The sequence below is a fragment of the Amphibalanus amphitrite genome, unplaced genomic scaffold, assembly GCF_019059575.1.
Source record: "Amphibalanus amphitrite isolate SeventyFive unplaced genomic scaffold, NRLGWU_Aamphi_draft 000445F_arrow, whole genome shotgun sequence".
Lineage (NCBI taxonomy): Eukaryota > Metazoa > Arthropoda > Thecostraca > Balanomorpha > Balanidae > Amphibalanus > Amphibalanus amphitrite.
The window spans coordinates 325,901-340,148 of record NW_024881939.1 but is presented as its reverse complement, the minus strand read 5'-3'; the positions used below and the strand labels follow the sequence as shown (position 1 = coordinate 340,148).

Genomic DNA, 14,248 nt, shown 5'->3' with positions numbered 1-14,248 from the left:
CCGGGAGTGGATGGCGTCGCGGGCGGTGCTCGCGCCGCGAAACACTCGGGTCGACGAGCTGAACGCCGCAGTCACCGAGCGCTTCCCCGGAGAGGCCGTCCGCCTGCTGAGCGCCGACAGTCTGGTGGAGGAGGCCGAGCAGCTGGATATTCCACATGAGTATCTAAACACTCTGTGCGCTCCCGGCTTCCCACCTCACTGCTTGATGATAAAGCCAGGCATGCCACTCATGCTACTTCGTAATCTGTCCGCCACTGACGGACTGTGCAATGGCACGCGACTTATCGCTGGTCGTATCATCAGCCCGCGACTCATGGAGGCCACTATCGCCTGCGGCAAAAACGCCGGAAGGCAAGTGCTTATTCCACGGCTCCCACTCCAGCCCCCGGATGACGCGTTTCCCTTCCGCTGGGAGCGTCGCCAGTTCCCCGTGCGGCCAGGTTTCGCCATGACGGTGAACAAAGCCCAGGGGCAGACGCTCGGTCGGGTCGCGGTCTTCCTGGAGGAGCCAGTGTTCAGCCACGGGCAGCTGTACGTGGCTGCATCGCGGGTCGGCCGGCCGGCGGATCTGAGGATCGCGCTGCCCAGAGGTGGCCAGGGCGCAACACCCAATGTGGTGTACACGGAGGTGATGGGCCGAGGTGATGGCCGGTAGATCAACGGGTCGCAGAGGCGACGGGTAGCCAGAGCGCTACGAGCAACGTGGAAAGGAGGAGCGAGGAGCAACGAGGAGAAAACGGCCGGCCGACCGTGATGCAGGACGGATAAATCCTGGCGAGCCAATGCGCCGTCAAGTGGAAAATTTACACATTAACATAATCCCGCAACTGGCTTTGGTGACCTCCAATGCGCGAGCGCAACTTATATTTTGAGGATAAATCAATGCATTGAGTGGCATGTTTTAAAACATATTTGATATGGTCTGATGATATGTTTGATATCTGATGATATATTTCGATATTTGACAGCACATCTAACAATGGGCGTTTGCCCCCAGCTATACAATCGGCTGCGAGTAGCACACACCGAGTACTTCTCGGGGGGCCTTATTGCCGCTGCCCACGGCCGCCGTGTCTTCCCTCACCAGAGGTGTGCGCTCTGCACCCGGTGAGGGGTCTCGGGCGTTAAATTATTTATAATTTATACAGACACCACGTTCCAATGCAGGTGGTGGTGTGGTTTCTCTAGATGTAACTACTATGTGGGGCATGGCCCCACAATAGGATGACGTCCCATCGGGAAATGCAGTGTCCCAGATGGTGTAACGTGACGTCTCACCTGGAGATAAATGTAGCCCCGTATCTGGACACGGGACGTCAATGCAACATGTCAAATGTCAGTTCCAGAGTCGTGATGTCGTGCACGCATATTGCATATTGCATGTGTAAGTGCCGCATAAATACGCGATGCCCTGCATAATTGGGGAGGCGTATAGTTTCATTGGCTTACACCGGTTGGCGCCTCATCGTCCATGGTATTCTCTTATTTAGAAATGTGAAGTCATTTTTGCAGACAGAGTAATATCAAGTCAGGGAGAGCTCGATTTGATATAGAGTCCGTTGTGAAGACAAGCTTCAAAATTGAATAGATTCGCATGGTAGTATCCTTATGGATACAACGTCCCGTCTTAAGTCGTGACGTCATCGGCTGACGTCAGCTGTGTGCAGTCCTCGGAGTCTCGGCATCCCTGAGGCGTCGGGAGCTCTCATATGGAGACGTGACAATAAATCTGGCGCCGGCAGATGGCACGTGTCAACTCAGGAGACGGGATTATCCCATTTGCTCATTTCCTACCCGGTCTGGGCCGTATCAGTATCAGGGGCGGCAGTAGAAGCAGCGGGCTGCGGCAGGAGTGGGGTTAGGCAGAGATCCCAGGAGCGACTGAGCCGTGAGGAACAATGTGCAGCGAACTCGAGGGTTACAAACCTGGACGGACCACGTGCTAACAAACCTTATTTTCCGACCGGCTACAAACTATAAAATAGCAGCGCACGGTTCCACAGTGCAAATTGAAGTGCGCGGGACCTGCGATGACGGTTCGTCACTCACCGATGAAGGAGACGTTCCGGATGTGTTCCAGCAGCTCTCGGCCGGTGGGCACCGGCTGCACGGCGTTACAGAGCCGCACTGATCCGCAGCGAGCCAGCAGCATGTTATGGAGCGCGTGAGCCAGCGCGTACACGGCATCCACTGAGGGACAGGGGAGGGTCAGAGCGGGCAGGGGCAGGGGCGGGTCAGAGCGGGCAGGGGCGGGTTAGGGGGAGGGCGGGTCAGAGCGGGCAGGGGCGGGTCAGGGGGATGGGGCGGGTCAGGGGGATGGGGCGGGTCACGGAGGGACGGGTTAGATGCTGGGTAATGGGTAGGGACATCAGAGAGGCAGTGATCTGAGTGGAGAGACAGCCTTTCAGAGACGGACGATGGGATGTAAGCATAGTAAGCTGGTCCATTACCCAGGCAGGATCGTAGTGAAGGAAGGGAATGAAAGAGAAATGCAATGAATGACTGCGGACGGAGCCCCATGGATTTTACTGCAAATGGACGGGAATTTAGCGGCAACAGCGCTGGGACTTACTAGTACGAAGCCTACCCATCTAACACAATTGGTGAACGGAAGGGATGTAGAACGTTGTGGTAGATACAAATAGCAGGCACTCACTTATAAGGACGGTACTGGATGAATGGGAACGAAATAGATTGGACAATGGGCTAAGCAGAATGAAACTACTCCTACGCTAAATGTCAAAGGTTCTGGAAATGGGAAACTATAATCAGGTAAAGAGTAATTCACACGGCGTAATTCTGTTCTGAAATTGACATCCATGAGAACACGGTTTCTACTTTTAAACACCGGACGTTGTTACGAATCCCAAGACTAGCTCAGTTCAAAATTCTGTCAGATAAAAGGAGAATAAACATCCACGTTAAAGAAAGGCATTTTGTGACATACATATACACAAAAATCCGTTCAAGTCGAGGGATGCCGTCTCATGAGTAATTATTAGTTATTCATTTTATACCCAATGCATGTTTTGTTTGAGACGTCACAGCATCGAATCAAAATTATGGAAGTGTGGTTATACTTGCTTTAGGGTTTGCATAAAACTCGTAAATTATCGTAAACAAACTCACCTACAAACGGGACCAGCCCCTCCTGGCGATATTTGCTCAGCTTTTCTTTTCCAGTGCACCTCTTGACACCCACTTTTCTCGCATCAAACGTGCAGTTAAAAGCCTGGCTCCAGAATTCGTTGAACCAAACATTTCGGCAGTTTGCCTTTGATTTTCGTCGCTTGTTTTTACAATCCTCGGGCCTGAGCCAGGGTCTCAAAGATTTGAAGTACACGTCAAACCCTGTCGACAGAAACACATATACAGCGTCGAGAAGAGCACATGCATAGAGTAAACGAGGTTAATCGGTGAGTTAAGACAATTATTAATAATAGGTATTTCATAGCGATGAACGACGCCTCATTGATCATAGTTGTTATTATCTATGCAATATGCAATCAATCAAAATTATCATTTAATTACAGATTCATATTTAATGCAGGACTCATATTCACATTGATGACCTTCCAATTTTGATGGCTATGTGTTTGCATCGTGCATGCATGCCCGCATCAAATCTCATTTTGTTTCAGAACATTGCACATTCAGACGTTTCAGAGCAGTAACGGCCACTATTCACGTCAGGAAGTCACGCGGCGCCGGTTCGCTGCCCCCTGGTTACATCAGTTTCTATATCTGCCAGCCGTCGGCCCGTAGATGGTCACTTGGTGAAATGTCCTGCCCCGGCTGAGAGCTGGCCTGAGAGGAGAGTTTTCATAGGGCTACCCGACCGACCGCCCCAGCCGCTCATTTCATATACGACTGTCCGACCGCCCAGATGCTGAGAGCGCGGTGATACAGGCAGCTGATTACTGACAAGAGAGCGACGCACTGACCTGAGAGCAGACCTCCTCCAGGCTGTGACCTGACCTGTGAGCCGCACTGCAGGCTGTGACCTGACCCGAGAGCCGTCCTGCAGGCTGATAGCTGACCTGGGGATGCCGTCCAGGCTGTGACCTGAGAGCCGCCCAGGCTGATAGCTGACCTGCACCTGAGAGCCGCCCTGCAGGCTGATAGCTGACCCGAGGGCCGCCCTGCAGACTGATAGCTGACCTGGGGATGCCGTCCAGGCTGTGACCTGACCTGAGGGCGCCCTCCAGGCTGTGACCTGACCCGAGAGCCGCCCTGCAGACCGATATCTGACTTGGAAGCTGACCTGAGGGTGCCGTCCAGGATGTGACCTGAACTACGAGCCACCCAAGCTGGGACGTGATCTGAGAGCCGCCTTGCAGACTGATAGCTGACCTGAGAGCAGCGTACGCTGCGGCAGAATGGTGATGGCACCCTCGGCCACCCGTTCCAGGTTTCTGACCGGGTGCGCTTTGGCACCCCACGAGTCGCTGCCCACCCACAGGAACCGGCTGGACACGTTGGCCCGCACCGCCGCCGCCAGCAGCTTCCTGAAAACACAAACACACACAGTGCGCCTGTCAACTGACGGCGCTCGGCCTGTAACGAACATTGTTCTCGCCAGTCACAATGGTATAAACAGAACGGTGAATATCATTGGTGATGGCATCAGTGCATTTGAATCGTTTTCAAGATTGATGCGAGAGACATGCCTTCAACAAAACGTCAGTGAAGTGAAGTGAGGGCATATACATAGAGGTCTATGTTAGTACCTACTTACGTATAACAGTCACATAGATATAATATATCGAATATATCGATGAGGATCAATTATTTTGAGCGCGGCCCGGCGGCGTTTTCGTCAGCCGGAACTGTTGGAGACGTCAGAGCCTATTTTAAGGGAATTTGACTGGGGGGGCAACCTGGAAAATTGTCTTTAATAATCCATTAACCCTCGCCCGTATTGGTGTTTCCAGTAGCGAGCGTATAGGGGGGGGGGGGTCCGTTGGACCCTCCCCCTCGCCGTTTCGCCCCTGATCGAGCTAGAGCTTCGCGGAAAAAACGACCGTGTTGCCCGTGATGAAAGGAAGCCGATTATACCCAATTTTAAGGTCCTAGGTCATCGGTTGACCTTCCAGGTCAGGTCCTTGACCCAAAAGTCGGGAAAATCGGGACCTGTTAGAGCGTCGTAAAGAGTGGCTGCTATGGTTTTTCGGGGTGCTGATCATGAATATCATGTTAGTTATGATCATAGATGATGTCTTCATGCATTTAGGCCAGGTCAGGTCAGGTCAGGTCAACCAGTAAGGGTTTTGCCGGGTATTCGTAGTAGGTGGCAACCGCCTCTGACAGCTTCGTAACATGTTACGAAGGCACCAAAACTACTTCGTAAATGGTCAAATGGTTGCTTAATTCGAATTCAGCTCCAAAAACTAGCCTAGAAACATATAAAACTCGAAAATGTGAACCGAGGTCATCAAAGGTAAATGATCTGACCTGACCTTCCGGTGATCTTGACACCCACCCTAATGCATGGGAGCAACATCATATCCCATGTTTGAACGTTTGAAACCACGAAAAGACTGCAAACGCGCGGCTAATGCGAGGCGACATATACGCCGAATCGCGACCTCGGCCAAACATGGTGCCATGGTGCTAGGCCGCCGGTGCATCTGAAAGAACTGTGGTGCCCCTGACAAGCCTGAAGTTCCAACGACAGGCCCGTGGTGCCCCTGACAGGCCCATGATGCCTTTGCGAGGCCGGTGGTGCCCCTGGGCCCTGACAGGACTGTGGTGCTCCTGACAAGCCTGGAGTGTCCCCGACAGGCACGTGGTGCCACTAACAGGCCCAAGGTGTCCCAGTCCCTGCGAGGCCGGTGGTGTCCCTGCCAGGCATGTGGTGTCCATACTAGGCCTCTGGTGCCCCTGACAGGTCCGTGGCGCCCTTGCTAGGCCTATGGTGCCTCTGGCAGGCCTATGGTGCCCCTGGCGGGCCTGTGGTGGTACCCCTGACAGGCCCAAGGTGGTGCCCCTGCGAGGCCGGTGGGGCCCCTGGCAGGTCTGTGGTGCCCCTGGCAGACCTATGGTGCTCTTGCTAGGTTGATGGTGCTTCCAACAGGCCTGTGGTGCCCCTGACAGGCCGGTGGTGCCCCTGGCAGGCCTGTGGTGTCCCCGGGCCCCAAGAGGGTGGGGGGTCATGACCCATATGACCCACCCTTAGATACACCACTGGTCATTACTTACAGACTGACTCATTTGACATCCATTGCAAAACAAGTCACAGTAGTTACTAGTTACGTAGTATGTTTGTCACCCTGTTCCTTTATGCCCATTTTTATAGTGGGCAAATCTCGACGACTAGGGGGGCAATTCTGTTGAGTGCGGGGGCATTTGCCCCCCCAGTTAACATGTTAAAATAGGCCCTGGGAGACGTGTCGCCAGTGCAACGTCGCCCGTCCGGCTCGGATGTGTATTCAGTACAGCCTCACACTGCCGAGCTACGCCACGGTTCAAGGTCAGCCGCGGACGGGCGGACGGGAGGCCGCCGGCCGGGGGCGGGGCGGCACGCGACAAGTGGCGCCACCACCGCCGCCGCCGAGCGCTCGGCTCCCACTCGCTCCGGGTTGTGCCGGTATTCTGCGGGGAGTCCCAGCGAGCCGCAGTGAGGTCTGGGACGGCGCAGGGCGTGGCAGTGAGAGCTGACAGTGTGCGAGCGTCAGTGCACCGACAGACGCGGCGTGAACATGTGGTCGACACGCGAGGAACTGCTGAAGTGTCTGGTGGTGGCCTCCCTCACAATGGCCGCCGGGTCCGTCGCCAAGATAGCGCACGGCGTGGTGCTGCACTACCGCTGCCGGCGCAGCGGCCAGCCACTCTCGGACTGGATCACTAGAAATTCGGCGATTCTGCTGGCATGTTCGTCAATCTTTGCCATGGTGCTGATCACCATGATGGAGGTTGTGCCCTGGGACTGGCTGGGCACGCTGGCGCTGCTGGCGGTCACCGCGCCCGCCGTGCTGGACTTCCTCGGGCCGCCCGACGAGCATGTGGAGGCCTGCACACTGTGCCAGATCGGCAAGGGCAGTGCTTATAACCATTACTTTGGCTATCTCAGGCTGATGAAGGACAAAAATGGCTTCCGACAGCGTCTGCAGGATTTCCAACGCGACAACGGAGCTATCTTGCAGAAAGAAGCGGCGGAGTTGTATTCGGAGGCTGTGGTGGCTTTGGCCCCAACTAATGGGGAGTACCCCTCCAACCTGGCGGACATCGGCAGAGGTGTCGGCCAAAAGCTCCCGGTAGAGGTCAAGCCTTTCGAGTGTGTCGTGGGCTGCAACAAGCGCTCCTACCCGGGGCTCAGCGTCCATCTGATAGTGTCGAGCGACAAAACCAAGCGCCTGTACGTGGCATTGGACAAAATAGGAGCGCTGGCTACCCTTCAGAAACTTCGTCAACACACCAAAGCGGCCGGCCTCAGCGACGATGAATGCCAGAAGCAGGTGGCCGAGATGATTGACCAGCTGAAGACTATAGTGGCCAGCAATGGTGACCTTCGTGGCCAGCTCAGGGTGGTCAGGTACGACGCCGACGAGCATGTCGGCGACGCAATACTGCAGGCATTGGAGAAGTAGAACGGCGCCGGCCAGTGGATGGGACTTCTTACCGGAGCCGCCCGAGCCGCCGGACAACTGAGGGCTCGAGGAATGAATGGTGTAACGTGTGCAGTGGACGGGGACCACCTAGTGGGCGAGTGAGCCAGCTCTTGGTGCTTCTTACTTTGGATTGCGTTACCAGAGACCCCGGCCGCCTGTGTTTCGGGATGGGACCGATTCATGAGTGTATAGATGAGAAGTGTCTGGGCTATATGTGCATTAAGCGACCCCACGGCATGCAATGTGGGACGAAATCGGCCCCCGCTCGAGTGAGGTAAACATTAGACGTCGGCTGTGACGCGTGCTGATATCATGGATTACTTGTGGCCAATAGGTACTTGGCCCTTGATATATTCAAAGGTGGCTGCATGGAGCAGTGACTGCAACAGTTTTCTGTGACTGGGCCGATGGCCCAGATTGTGATAGATCAATTATCAATTGCAGAAATTAATAAAACTTAAACCAAACAGATAACAGCAGGGATTATGTAAGGGCAACGCAATAGCAATCGAGCCATCTGTGATTTTTTTTCCAAAAAAAAAAATCCGGAATAGCAAAATTGCGTCACGATTTATTATGTTCACGTTCGCTTGCTAAGGATATCAGGCATCTCGATTCGTCTAGCAAGGAACGAACCAGCACGTGCCAGAGATCCTTTTTTTGCCTTTTTTCCGCTAATATCTCGGCGCTCTCGTTTTCCAATGCTCTAAGCCTCCCCCCTCACCATGTTAATGAAGTCAGGTTTCCATCAAAAAGCGCTATGTTGCAGCGTCAGCACAACAGTATTGTACCCTTATGAAACGTATATCAACCGTACCAAAGCGACGTATCAAAACGATCAAAGCGATCAACGTATCAAAGCGACCGTCCATCCACGATTCTGCATACAACACACCTAATGAGTGGTCGCAAAACAATCGAAAGGAAAAGTCGCATTACCAGGAGCACTTTGCGGCCAGAGCGTATTACTCCAAAGCCAGCTGGTGGCGCCTAGTGTTTTGTTTGTCATATTGCTGGCTTTCCGTGTGATCTCCTGTGATGGACCGTTGGCTCGGCCCGTCCGGTCCCCTTCAGTTGTGTTATTACTGGCGGCTCAGGCGAGGAGCGGCCCGTGATCGGCCGTGTGACAGCTCCGCTGCCGCCGGCGCCGCTGGCCGGTCTATCAATGCGCGACCCGCCGCGGCTCTCTGCATATCCGAGCGGTCGGCGGCGGCGGCGGCGGCGCTATCTTCCCGCCGTCCCCGCTCCCCGGGGAGCGCCGGTGACGTCAGGGCGGCCCGGTCCAAGGGAATAATGATTCCCCGGTCGACGGGCCACAAACGCTCCTCGGCCGAGCAGCGCTCACAATAGGCATAATGTGGCGCACGGGGCGGCGAGGTGTGGCCGGCCGCTATCCATTAGTGATGCTGTGTGGTCAGTCCGGGGCCGCAGCCGAGACCGGGCCGGACGGAGGACCGTCCGCCGTCCACCGGCTTCACACCGGACGGGGGTCGGTGATAGTGGCAGGAAATTTAATATCTACGGAAACCCAGCCGAGCGGTAGCACACTTCTCATCTGAAACATCCGGTGATAAACACAGAATTATCCAACGAGGCTTTCATGCATTAAGGTAAGTATATATTTAGTTGCAGCATGTATGTAATGTTTTACCAATACTAGCGGAAGGCATGCAAAGTAGCCACTCGATTTCATTCCGTCCTTTTTCTTCGTGCTTTTGTGAGCAATCAAGACAAGATGGATCATCCCCCCCCCCCCCCCCCCCGAGGCCCGATGTCTATCTGTGTTATTTGGTTGGACCATCCCGTCGTTTGGACGTAAATGGCTGGGAAGGCAATTATTGCTCGAGGCAATTGGTGCTCGCTCGCATCCCGGCGTGGTAACTGATTAGCCTGCTAACTCTGTAAACACTGTGTGTGAACCGAAAGGGAAGATCACTCAGATGGTGGTGGTAGGTAGCGCGTAATTCAGCCAACTGCGTAATGTAAGATCTCCTCTGGGTTCTTAGGTAAATTTGTTTACGACTTTACCTGAGAGGAGGGTATGTCGTGAATCTGGTCGCGAGTATAATCCAATTCTTATCGGTCATTTGATGCGACAGCGACCAGAGCAATACAAGACCCACTAAAGAGCAAAATTGCTAATGTGATGAATGAGAATGACGATCAAATTTTATCATCCGTTTATATGATAAATCGGCTGCAACAGCTGCAGCCAAGGCGCTGCAGCAAGTATATGCTCACGCGAGTTTGTCTGCACAAATGCATGTGTTTGATGTTTGTCATAGTCATGTAGATAATCGAGGGAAAAAAGAATACCTTATAATCCGTTATCTGTTAATGCATTGAGCAAACATTTGTTTTGTAATGGCATTAACGCTGCTCAAAACAACAGTGAAATAACCATAATAGCCAGTATAGTGAATCAGCTCTCAGCGGTACTTACGTCGGTGCTCGTGTATTCATGACACCTGCTTCCTAATGTTCTCGGTTGTGTCTGATGACTCCTGAAAGAGCTGTGACATGGGTTTCATACACTCCCTATGCCCATATCTACATATGTACGTGACCTGTTAACAATGCTACGTGAGAGAGAAATAGAGCCGGAAGCTGATGCAACACACCACTGCTCTTGGTTCGCTAAGTTCGGTTCCACTGCATCTCCGGCCATGCCTCGGTTTTTCCTGAGCCGGGAAGACCGGGGTGTGAAAGGACCGCCAGACAGTTTTCCCGGCGATAGAGTGATGAGGTGTGTGCTTGTATGTACATACGTGCGTGCATAGGTGTGCGTGTAAGCACATGCGTGTCTCATTTTAGCCCGTATCTTACCGTGACATTAATGACCCCTTTTATTTACCTTCTGACTTAAGAACCGTAGTAGCCACAAATTGTATGTGGAATGACTGTTGTGGTCAAATCAAGCCGGCCATCGCCACGCCCGGTCTCTCCTGGAAGCTCACCTGATGTTGTCCTCGTCCACGAACATGATGACTCCTCGAGCGCCGGGTTTGGTGGCCAGCCGCGCCACAGTGCGGTCAAAGTCTTCCCGGCGAGCCTTCCTCTCGATCTTCTCCGCAATGGCCACACAGATGCCTTCCCGTGTGGCGAGATTGGCAAACGACAGTATACCCTGTGGACGATGGAATGGGGATTACTGATTAAACTGATGATAGGGCTTTATTACATGGTGTCCCTACTACCGAAAGTACGATTACGAACCTACGATAACGTAGTTATCAACGGTAGTTTGAGTTGCGTGCAAATGTGTTTTCTTTTTGTATATTTTGATGGTTATTCGTAGGTATATTTGATTGTTTCATTTGTACCTAAATGTTTTGTAAGTTGTTACGAGCGAGCGAGCGCAGCGAGCGAAGCGAAGTCTTTTCAATATAACGGAAAAATCTCAGTTATATGAGCGGCCCGGCCCGGCCCGGCCCGGCCTGTAACGCTTTTGAGAGGCGTATATCTCAGCAACCGCTTGACCGAATGGCCTGCGGTCTTTTTTACTGGGTAGCCCCCATCTCTTCTACCCCGTAATTGATTACTTTTTATACATCTCAGTGACCACCGTGGCACGTGCCACGTGAAAAGTCAAGGGTGTTCAAGCAGTTTTGCAAAAGTAATGATTTTGAGAGGCCCATATCTCAGCAGCGGCTTGAGCGATTGTCTTGCGGTCATTTTTATAGGGTAGCTGCATCTCTTCTGCCAAAGGTCGGATGCTCTTCATCTATGTGAGTGACCCCCAGTGCACGTGCAAAATACAACAATAAGAGGTGCCAAATTTGTTCCCATTTCAGTAACTCGGTAATTACTGGGGCAATTTCGCTGAAACTTAGCATACAGGTAGGCACCCACCAGGCAATGCATTCCCATGTGTTGCGGTTAGGGTGCTACTGCACGTGCGCACGTGCAGGGGGCGTTTCCAGATCTCGAGAACGGCTTGGCCGATTGCGCTCAAATTTGGTACACGGCTGGGGACCGGTTAGTAGGGTGCCGTGCAAAAGTCATTTTGGACCCCGTTTGCACGTGCGCACGTGCAGAATGCCGCTTCCAGATCTCAGGAACGGCTGGACCGATTGCGTTCAAATTTGGTACACCGCTAGCGACCGGTTAGAAGGGTGCTTTGCACAAGCCCGTTGGCAGTACCCTCTCGCCCTTCTGCACGTGCAGGGCTCACTATCTCGCTCGCTCGTTCTTCGCCCAAAAGGCGTTTTACTGGTGGTATCTCTGCAGCTAATGTGTGCAAAACTTTCTCATAATCTTTTTAGCAAAAGCAGCAGACTGTAAAGAATAAGTTGTTCCAAGTACCTAATTTTAACCCTCGCCCATGTAGGGGGGGGGGGTTGGTGCAACCCCCCCCCTGAGGTTTTTCGGAAATAGTGCAAAAACGGGTTCCAAGTACCTAATTTTAACCCTCGCCCATGTAGGGGGGGTTGGTGCAACCCCCCCCCCCTGAGGTTTTTCGGAAATAGTGCAAAAACGGCGGCGCGCAGCGCCGCCAAATTTTGGGTACCTTATGGGGCAAACCTTGCGCATCTTTTGATTAAAAAAAAATTTGACCGGGTCATGTCAGGTCACGGAGTTATGACGTCACAAAGGGAAGAGCCTCCGGCCGGATTTTCACAAACTGAGTGCCAACGCCCGAGGTTTCCTGCCGGTGGTACGGACATCGGTTGATGGATCGTGATGAAACTTCCCATGCATGTTGGGGCAAGTATTGGCTATTATATGGTATAAGAAACCTGACCGGGTCAGGTCAGGTCACGGAGCTATGACGTCACAAGAGGAACAGCGTCCGGTACTATTTTTGAAAAGCGCCCGAACCACTATTTTGCTAATTCTTGTCACCTCAATGGGAATATGCAGCAATATTAGCTTCTATAGGGAGCAAATGGACCTCCCAAATCCAAAAATACAATCAGATTTCAAAAATTTAAATTTTGATTTTTCGAATTTCTGCCGCCGACTGTGACCTTGCCGACTTCCGGCGCTCCCAACCCGCCATTTTTAGAGCTAGGGAAACGAAATACATACCAAACGATAGAGAATTGATCAAGGAACACGATAGTGAAGGTTTCAAGTCGATATCTCCGACCGTTTTGCCGCAATCGCCGCGGAAAGTTGAAAAAGTCTATTTTTTCCGAAAATTTGACCTTTGACCGGTCAAAAGTAGGTCAAATGTTGACCTAGGACCAAAAAATATACCACCAATCGCGAGATCTCGGCAAGAGCAATCCTTTGGTCTTTTCCGCTAAGCTCTACGACGCTCCGTTTTCAAACGCCAAGGGGGGTCGCACCAACCCCCCCCCCCTGCATGGGCGAAGGTGGCAGATCGCCGTTTACGGGCGAGGGTTAACAGAGGCGTTCAATTACGTAAAATACGTTACAGCGCCTCTGATGCTACTGTCCTGCCTGGCTGCACTGCCTCCTTTGATCGAGCTGTGGATCCCCTTAACCCTCTCCGAACTCGGCGACGAGATTTCTCCTGACATTAATTTTGCACCGTGACTCCACCATTCATTAAGCATGTGATGCCCCGCACACGAAACAAGATTGATGCCCGAGGCTAGAAATAAATTGTTGCATTGCCAAACGCCCAGAAAGTTCGTGGTTGCAGCTTGCATCACGTATGCAGTGTGATTTGGTATTTAAGGAGTTATTTAGGAGTTATTTAGGAGTAAATATGGAGGATGTATTGGCGAACTTCGGCATCAACGTGCCGCTTCTACCATTCCACCGGGGATTCAATCTCAACTTTTCACAAAAGCCGAGGTGGTCCGATCCTCATCTTTTCACCGTATAGTTAAGGACTGAGGGGTCCGATTCTCACCTTTTCACCGCAGTCTATGCGGTCCGATCCTCACCTTTTCGCCGTAGTCTCCCTGCACGGCCACAGTGCTGACGTATTTCCAGCCCAGTGCGCGGACCACGTGCACCATGGCCTGTGCCTGCAGGTAATCGGGCGGCACCACGCGCGAGAAGTACTCGAACCGAGTCTTGTCCGACAGCTCCGTACTTGTGGATGCGTAGCTGATCTGCGGGATCTGTCAGAGGGGCAGCACCCGCCGTGTTAGAGACGATCGGAGAGATTTATATATCAGATTAGTCAAGCTTGCTTCTCGTGGTTTGTTGAATTTTCGGACCGTACGCTAGTTGATGGACACTATTGTGGCCAGGGGCCATCGTCCGATGCCACATTGAGCAAGTAGATGTGCATTACACAGCTGCAAGCAGTGCCAAACACACTCACCATTTGAAATGTGATTTACTTTTTCGAGGCGCATATATCAGGCATTGTTTGGTAATCAACTATCCTACCTTACATGTATTCTAAATCATGCAATCCCATGGCAACTGAGCCTGGACCCGGAAGAGTCAGTGGTATGTTTGATTCCCGTTGAGCTGCAGCTGAAATATCGCCGGCATCACAATGCTCTGGTCAACGTCAAACTGTCCAACTGGCATCCGGTTTGAGTCGCGCTGGGTTAGGGGCGGCACTGGATACTTCTTCAGTGATTCAACGCTGAGCGATGTCCACAGCAAACAAGCTCAGTATGGTCCGGGTATTATGACTGCAATATGGGAGGAAGAGTTTGTTGATATAGGTGATTAGGTAGAAGGGATCAGATACGGCAATGGCA

At 52.5% G+C, this 14,248-nt stretch overlaps 1 protein-coding gene across 1 annotated transcript in view; it reads right to left on the bottom strand.

The window, feature by feature from the left end:
- The window catches only part of LOC122391581 (metabotropic glutamate receptor 2-like), a 69,957-nt gene that overhangs the window by 27,973 nt on the left and 27,736 nt on the right, over positions 1-14,248 (bottom strand). Inside the window, exons 4-8 of the mRNA XM_043385641.1 lie at positions 13,472-13,651; positions 10,568-10,737; positions 4,354-4,508; positions 3,130-3,351; positions 2,050-2,190 (exon numbers count right to left, since the gene is read on the bottom strand). Of these exons, the coding sequence (XP_043241576.1) occupies positions 2,050-2,190; positions 3,130-3,351; positions 4,354-4,508; positions 10,568-10,737; positions 13,472-13,651 (868 nt within the window). The remainder of the gene's footprint in view (positions 1-2,049; positions 2,191-3,129; positions 3,352-4,353; positions 4,509-10,567; positions 10,738-13,471; positions 13,652-14,248) is intronic.